The 8,898-nt window shown below is 28.0% G+C and overlaps 2 protein-coding genes across 4 annotated transcripts; both read left to right on the forward strand.

Moving 5' to 3' along the window:
• The first annotated feature begins 209 nt into the window (after positions 1-209).
• Nap1 (Nucleosome assembly protein 1) lies at positions 210-5,409 on the forward strand. 3 transcript variants are annotated; one of them, XM_069132316.1, is made up of 9 exons: positions 210-362; positions 1,714-1,877; positions 2,836-3,128; positions 3,270-3,423; positions 3,567-3,704; positions 3,802-3,949; positions 4,045-4,164; positions 4,303-4,416; positions 4,639-5,409. In XM_069132316.1, exons 2-9 carry the CDS (start codon positions 1,725-1,727, stop codon positions 4,647-4,649), a joined length of 1,131 nt encoding a protein of 376 aa, XP_068988417.1. In that variant the 5' UTR covers positions 210-362; positions 1,714-1,724; the 3' UTR covers positions 4,650-5,409. The 3 variants fall into 3 exon arrangements, with proteins under 3 accessions (XP_068988417.1, XP_068988416.1, XP_068988418.1); XM_069132315.1 differs by lacking the exon at positions 4,639-5,409 and having other exon boundaries at positions 4,303-4,586; XM_069132317.1 differs by lacking the exons at positions 1,714-1,877; positions 4,639-5,409 and having other exon boundaries at positions 233-362; positions 4,303-4,586.
• A 227-nt stretch (positions 5,410-5,636) lies between these two features.
• Positions 5,637-8,681, forward strand: LOC138189965 (N-acetylglucosamine-6-phosphate deacetylase). The gene is made up of 7 exons (XM_069132314.1): positions 5,637-6,430; positions 6,649-6,923; positions 7,111-7,240; positions 7,302-7,390; positions 7,471-7,615; positions 7,709-7,885; positions 8,109-8,681. The coding sequence occupies exons 1-7, from the start codon at positions 6,220-6,222 to the stop codon at positions 8,306-8,308; spliced, it is 1,227 nt and encodes a 408-aa protein (XP_068988415.1). The 5' UTR covers positions 5,637-6,219; the 3' UTR covers positions 8,309-8,681.
• The last annotated feature ends 217 nt before the right edge of the window (positions 8,682-8,898 follow it).

The raw sequence follows: 8,898 nt of genomic DNA on the forward strand, positions 1-8,898 counted from the left end.
TTCGTGTTCTACTTTCAGTATTTTACAAATTGAAATTCTTTAAGAAAATATCTTTTTCTTTCAAAAATATATATAATATATAAATGAATATTTTAAAAAAATTTTGTGAAATATATATGGTTTAAAAAGCATGACAATCTACTTTTCTTTAACATTTATTACGTTAAAAAAGCTTATTAACTTGGCGTTTGAAAAATGTACCTAGGGATTTTTTGGATCGCATGATAGTAGCACTTGAGGAGAACAGAAAAGGATAGAACAAGAACTAATTTCGTATTGTGCGACTTACTATAACGAAAGTACCGACACAACGACCGGTTGGTTGTTCGTTCCGTAACTCTTTCTTTGTGCAGTCTTAAAAGGTATGTTTGCCCTTTGTTTTAATGCTTTTATTTCAAAGTTTAAATATTCAAAAATAATGCTTTCACTCGAAAACAATTATATCCTATTTTTTCGGTTTTCACGCATTTATAACCCTGAAAATTGCTTTTTTTATCTGTCCCATGTGCACGCTCTTTGTGTCGAAAAATTGAACCTTGCGATAGCTTCGCGACTTCTGTATTTCTTTAATAAATGTATAAAAAGAAATAAAACGAACGTATAATAAATGTGACGTAGCTGGTTCCGTCAAATAATTGGTGAATTAATGTGATTTCCGCTTTTTCCATGATCTCTGCGTGCCCTAGCAAATAACCTTTCTTCCTCGCGAATATGGTGACTTTCAAATGTCAGTTCAACGTCCATGCAGAAACTAATTCGAATTAAGGAAATTTGTCAAGAGTAGATGTTTTTAGAGAACGCTTATTTCGTTCATAGTATGTACTTACACAAGATTCCCGATATTTGCCATGCACGTTTAATAGAGAATATATCGCAATGTACAATTTAATTTCAGTATGTTTGTAGATTGATTGATAGTTTCTGCTTTATGCTGTGTTCTTTATTGCTCTATGAATTTGTTTTATATTTTACTCCTTTTAGGTGTTCGCACATATAAGTTTAATCATTTTTTTCGATATATATGTTCGTTTTGTTCATTTCCTATACCACTTTCTTTTTCCTTGCATGAAGGAATACATACATATATGTCTCCAATTGATTGAAAAAGATTCGATTGAAATATGTTTTTCAAACAAGTAATTATCATTGTACTTTATTATGATTTTAGAAATAAATATATATGTTGATAAAATGAAATACTTGCTTAATTACTATTTAAGGTAATTTTATTAAGGTTACTGCATATATTTTGTAAAAAAAAATATATATATATTTAATGTCTTTTTAATTAAAATTAAAGTGAATGAACTAAAAATAGGCATATTCAAAATTTATTACATTACATACATACCATAATATCATCAGTTCATTTATATTTTGATTAATTTATTTTACTTATGTTAAATACAATATATTTGACCTTAAGTAAGATAAGATTTTTAACAATATTGAAGCAAAGATGAAACATCTAACACAACAGCAAAATCATATATTACTTTGGAATTTTGTATCTTTTACAAAGTGTAGAAATTATTCAAAGATATATATATATATATATATATATATATATATAGAATTAAATGATTGCTCAAAAACTTTTTAATCTTTTAATTTAAGTACCCTTTTTTTTCATTTTATACTCTACATTTGCCCAACAAAATTACTTTCTGATTATACAAGTGTCATTTTTACAAAAAAGAAAAATAAATCTAGATTATAGTACTATGACAACTGATCCAGAGCGTGCTGGTGAAAATAGTGAAATGGAATCTGTTGAAGATGAAGATGAGAACAAAGCCCCAGAGCTTTTCTCCAAAATTTTAAATAGAGCTGATGTGTTAGCTGCTCTACAAGATCGCACTGCATCTGGAATAGAGGTATTCAAATTTCATACTGCAAATAATAAACAAATATTAATGGTTAGTAACTTTCTAAACAGAACCTTGTACAATCAATAGAAAAAGATATAGTAAAATTTAAATTTAATGCTTTTAACTGAAATTGAAGCTATTGCATTAAAGGTTTTAATCATTGTGTATAACTTTTGTATCTCATTTTAATTATCAATATTGAATTCTGTTTAAAGACTCATCTAATTCATATAGTCCTTGATGATAATGTTTTAATGTGTCTATTTTATTTGATATTTCAAAATTTTAGTATTATTCTACAGAACAATTTGTATAAATCAGATTAAGTAAATGGATCATATTGATTTGAAATTTAAAAAAAAATAGTGAACTTTTGCCTATTGGATGAAAAATGCTCTTTATTTAAGGAAATAGAATGTTGCTTTGTCAAGTATTATAAACTCATTTTTTAATAAACTTATGTATAACTATTATTTTTTATGTTTTTCTTTAAACTTGAATCAATTGGACAAAAAAGAATTTTGTAGTTCTCTAATATAATTTAATCAACTGAATCCATGTAATTTTGTTCCCTTACAATAATTTTATTATTTTTTTGTTTTGTCCAAAGTAATTCCTATTTACATGTGTTATCAAATTTGTTGCTTGTTTAATCAGCTATTAGTGCAGGCCATGAATTATGCACCACAGTAGATTAGAATTGAATATTTCTTCAATTATATATATAAAAATATTAATAACTTTGAGTTTTTTTTATTATATTCCATACCCCAATAAGTTTAAATTTTATTTACTGTTCGTTGATTTAAATATTTTAGTTAAATATATTAAATAATTAGGATATAAAATATTACATATGTTCAGTTTCTAGTATTTAAACAAATTTACTATTAAAAAATATTGATTATATTTTTGATATTATTTTTGAAAGCCAATGTTAAAAGGAAACATTCAATTTTTATAGCAAATGCAGAATCTTCCAGCTCCTGTAAAGCGCAGAATTAAAGCTTTGAAACAGTTGCAATTAGTTACAACTAATATTGAAGCAAAATTTTATGAGGAAGTACATGCCTTGGAATGTGCTTATTACAAAATGTGTGCTCCTCTCTATGAAAAGAGGAGTGATATAATATCTGGCGTCTATGAACCAACGGATGAGCAATGTGTATGGGAGAGTGATGATGAAGAAGAAGGATTAACTAATGATTTGAAAACAAAAGCGAATCTCGAAGATGATAAAGAACCTAAACAAGAAGAGTATGACCATTTTATTTTCATTAAATAAACTAAGAATTTTGCTGCAAGAGTATAAGATTAAAAATTATTGTTTTCTTTCACACTACTTTTTATGAATGTCCAAATGTTAGGAACTCTACTAACAAATCTTAATTATTTTAGGGGTGAAAATGAAGATATTAAAGGGATTCCAGATTTCTGGTTGACAATATTTAAAAATGTTGAAACATTAGCTGACATGGTTCAGGAACATGATGAACCAATACTCAAACATTTGTATGATATTAAAGTGATATTTCTTGAATCTAATCCAATGGTAAGTTGGAAAAGAAAAAAATCATTAAATATCTACATATAAACGAAAACCTACCTATACCATTAATATATAAATAAAATTGTGAAACATAAATAGGAATGAAATAGAAAGAATTGCATTAAAGATAATAAGATTTTTTGTAGGGCTTTGTTCTTGAGTTCCATTTCGAGCCAAATGAATACTTTTCTAATTCAGTTTTAACAAAAGAGTACCATATGAAGTGCACCCCTGAAAAAAATGACCCGTTTAGTTTTGAAGGACCCGAAATATACAAATGTAAGGTAAATATTATTTGAATCTAAGTTTATATGTTTTATTTTCTACATGAAGAAAGAATTTATTCAAAAGTACACATATTCATACTAACCATTTGTACAGGGTTGTGTGATTGACTGGAAAAAAGGAAAGAACGTTACAGTAAAAACTATAAAAAAGAATCAGAAACATAAATCTCGAGGGTCCATAAGAACTGTAACAAAAACTGTTCAGAACGATTCGTTTTTCAACTTTTTCAGTCCACCAGTTGGTAAGCCAAACCAATATTTTTATATTTTATGTTTTACTTACATATTGGAGATAATATATATTACTATTGTTATTAATTGTAAACTATTTTTCTAGTGCCAGATGATTCTGAAGCAGAAATAGATGATGACACTCAAGCTTTATTATCCAGTGACTTTGAAATTGGCCATTATATAAGAGAACGTATAATTCCTAGAGCTGTACTGTATTATACAGGTATTTCACAAAGTGAAGTTAATATTTAAGAAAAAATATGAAGTTTTTCCGAGTTTTGCTAGAACTCTCAAAACTATTGGCTAGTGAAAGTAATTTATTGACATATAATGAGTAACGAGTAAAAAAACGATATTTTAGGAGAAGGCTTAGAAGACGAAGACGAAGACTATGAGGAAGAAGAGGGTGATGAGGACGACCCTGAAGAAGAAGATGAAGATGATGAGGAATCTTCTCCGAATAATGCACCATCAGGTGGGAAACAACAGGGAACTGATCCTAATGACTGTAAACAACAGTAGAATTACATACAAATTTTGCTAAAAAAAAAAAATTATTCGTGCGTACACACACAGACACACACAGAAACACATAAAACCTGACCGATAACTGCCTAGATATCATCCTGCACCTGTGGCTCCAACGTAATCCTGTTCGTATCAATCATCTAATATCGTATCATATCTCCTATTCCAGATCAAGCCTAGATTCTTCGACATACCGGTGACAAAAAAATTATGCGTACCCTCCCTTTATCTGACGTTGACGATGAGTAGAAAATACGGCTCATTAACAGCCTAAGATTTAATATCATATAAGTATAAACGAATTGCGCTCTCAGCTCTACATAATCATTGTCATTTTTAATTGCTTCATTTTATACTATTGTTACGTTTATATACAAACAAAGTTAGTTGAATTTTTTTCAAAACGCACGTTGACCTATGAAGAAATTTTTGGGTACTGTTAAAGCATTTTTAATACAAAAATTGAAAAAAAACGCAAACAGCAGATAGCGCTTTGTTTCTTCTTGCCATGTAACACTTCTGTAGTGCCATTTTCCTCTCCTGTTTCTTTTCTTTTTTCCTTGTTGCATTTTTTAACATTGTTCTTTTCCTGTAAGTTCTTAGAATTTGCTTAAGTTATAAAAAATCATGTCCTTTTTATACGGTTTTATATTAAATTGTTTTCAATCCAATTTGTTATAATCTTGAATTATAATAGACTTCGAAATTGATCAAGCTTGCTGTGTTACCTTTATAATAGGTTTTATGAAATTTCGTGTGATACTTTTGTGCATTGTACTTAAATATAAACTAAATAAGTTCTAACGGTGGTGGTCAGGTAAGTAGTAAATAATTGAAGATTATTTCACACTTTCATTGGATTTACCATGTTTTACATGAGAAACAAAATTTTAAAAAAGACAAAAGATTATTATAATTTTTGGAATTGTATAATAATGTACACCAATAAATTACACCAAATTTACTTTTTCTAGTAAAATTTACTTAAATTTACAGAAATGGTACTAATACCTTTTTTTCTAGTGCAATATTAACATTGAGAAGCATCTGTACCTTAGTAAAAATAATAATATTTATAGCTGTTAATATTAAATATATGTATATCTTTCTTATACAATAAAATATATATCGCGATAATACGAATATATTTTATTATAATCTATGTATTATATAAATGTATAAGTAAATCAAAAATGTAATTTAAAAATCATAACTATTTTCGTCTTTTTCGAAGTACAAAAAAATATATTGTAGTTACATATAGTAACATCTTTGAAGAATTATGATAATGTTACTGGTCATTGCTCTACTTTACAGACCTTTACAGCTTTACCATAGAGATATAAAGATAGATTATGCGAGTCATACATTACCGTATAAGTGGATGCGATATGGGAATAGAATAAGAATGCTGCATAGTGGCGTTTATCTAATAGACATGCATACTGACGCCGCTCATTGATCGGTGTTACACCGACATATTGACTATACGAATGCGCATACGGGATTAAACGAGCACACAAGAAGCCTCTACGTAGCGTTCTCTTTCTATTTCTATATCGCTTTCTCAGCTCGCTCACGCACTCTATCTGTATATCTTTATAAATTTTACAGTATAATAATTGAGCTCGTGACCAATAATGCGATAACTAAAGTGCACTGATAAGCGTTTTTTTCTTTTTTTCTTTTTATTACCTGAATAAAGATAATCTCGTGTATTTTGACGCAAAAGGATTTTTGCTAAGTGAATATGTCTCGAAAAGATCAACAAATTTTAAAACAGTTTTACAATTGTTGTATTTTACGCGAGGGGAAAATCTTAAACGAAGATTTATGGGTTCGCGATGGGAAAGTCGTTGACCCAGAAAAAATTTTTTACGACGAAAAAGTCAAACCACATATAAGAATCGATTGCAACGGCGCGTTAATTTCTCCTGGATACATTGATCTTCAAATCAATGGTATATAAAGCAAGTATAATAACAATAATAATGTCATTATAATTTAGTACAATTTGTTGTAAATATTATTCTTTTACATTTCATATATTAGTATACAAAATTTTGGTATACATTATTAGATAATAAGGCTTTTACGATAAATATTAACTTTGTACAAAAATATTACAAATCTAATTGTACGTACAATTACACTTTGTAACTATTATTTTACCTACTAGGTGGTTTTGGAATAGATTTTACACATAATGTTAATGATGTAGAAGAAGGAATTAATAAAGTAGCTAAAAAATTGCTTGAATTTGGTGTAACATCATTTTGTCCAACTTTGGTTACATCACCTAGTGAAACATATCATAAGATATTACCAAACATTAAGAGAACAAAAGGTGGGAAACACGGTGCAACTGTATTAGGAGTTCATTTAGAAGGACCTTTCATTAGTCCAAGTAAAAAGGGAGCTCATCCAGAGAATCATATAAAACAATTTGAAAAAGCAAGTCTCCAAAATATTTTCAATGCATTCATTTAATGTATATATGAACATCAAACAAATTTTAATGCATCATATTCATATGTGAATGTATAAATTACTATTATTTCTATTCATGTAACTTTTCATGCTTCAAACACATATATAAATCTAATATTTTTAATTATCTCTTCATATATGTGGATTTTAGGGTTTCAAGTCATTAAGTGATATGTATGGAAGTTTAGAAAATGTTTGTCTTGTAACATTAGCACCTGAACTTCCTAATGCTCAATCTGTGATAACAGAATTGTGTAAAAGAAATATTACAGTTTCTCTTGGTAAGATATAACTATTCCAATTTTAATAATTTAATATCTCTTCTAAGTCTAAATATTTTAGGACATTCTGTAGCAAATTTGAAAGAAGGAGAAGAGGCTGTAAAAAATGGAGCATCCTTTATTACTCATCTTTTTAATGCAATGTTACCAGTAATTATACAAAATAATTTTCTATTTTATAAAAAATATAAATCATCAGTCAAGTGTAAATGATAAATTTGTATTTATAGTTTCATCATAGAGATCCAGGATTAGTTGGTCTCTTAACATCTGATCAAGTTCATTCTGGAAAAATTATCCATTATGGCATAATTGCAGATGGAATTCATACTCATCCAGCAGCATTGCGTATAGCTCATAGAACCCACCCTGAAGGTATGTATGTGTATCTTTTTTTATAAGACAATCCTTACCTCTTAATTACTAATTAAAAATTTTTTAAAATTAATATTTAATTTTGCGTTTTAGGTCTTGTTTTAGTTACTGATGCACTGTCAGCGCTAGGATTAGAAGAAGGCATACATCAATTAGGACAGCTTAAAATCGAAATGCGCTCGGGACGTGCATATATTGCTGAGACAGATATACTATGTGGAAGTACAGCAGAAATGTCGAAATGCGTTCGTCATTTCAAAGAAGCAACAGGTAATTTAAACAATATGACATGTATGATATATAGATTTTTTAAATTCAATTTTGATCTTTTTAAGAAATATTAATATTTTTTATTAGCTTTTGTTCTTTACTATAATATCTTGCAAACAGCCCTGTATATTGATAAAGATTACTGTCTCAATATTCTTATGGAAGAATATTTAAGTATACTATTTATATCTAATTACTATATAATATTATTTATTTTTTATAGGCTGTTCAATAGTAGAATCTTTAGAAGCCGCGACTCTCCATCCGGCAAGAACCCTAGGTATTGAAAAGACTAAAGGAGTCTTAAACTATGAAGCAGATGCTGATATGGTAATGTTGAATAAAAATTTAGAACTGTTATCGACGTGGATAGCGGGAGAATGTGTTCACTGTAATTGCAAGTATGTCGAATATTGTCAGTAAAGCACAGAACATACTATCCAAATAATTGCTTAATGCTCATGGACATAGGAATATATTTCTGTGCCTATGTTAATATTACTCAACAATCGGTCACTTTTATTAAAGAAACTGGCGGAATTGATTTCACAAAACAATCAGAGAAAAATGTGGTCATTTACCCACTTGTATTAATTATATGAGCATGTACTTTACATGCCTTAAATATTACACTTTTCGTGTATAATGCGCGACGGCTGTGAATATCGTTCTAGCCATAATTTTATTCGTCTATCTATTCATATTGTAAGATATATAATTATATACGCATTTTATATAAAAATATTTTTTACGAACGTACTTATATTTTGATACATATATAACAAAGATTAATTTTTACCTTTATTGTATTCGAGGGAATATGCCTTTAATAATACAAAGTCAAAAAAAATTATATAATTTTTGTCTTTAAATTAACAACAAAAAGGTCAGTTATTTTTTATAGTTAGGTACAAATAGGATGTATATCTATTTCGACAAAAGATGTTACTTGTTATAAAATATTTAAATAACAAACAGTTTTAAAATATATACAAATAAATTGTTATTTTTAA

This window comes from Bombus flavifrons, chromosome 2 (genome assembly GCF_040668555.2).
Source record: "Bombus flavifrons isolate JBK064 chromosome 2, iyBomFlav1_principal, whole genome shotgun sequence".
In the NCBI taxonomy this organism is placed as follows: domain Eukaryota; kingdom Metazoa; phylum Arthropoda; class Insecta; order Hymenoptera; family Apidae; genus Bombus; species Bombus flavifrons.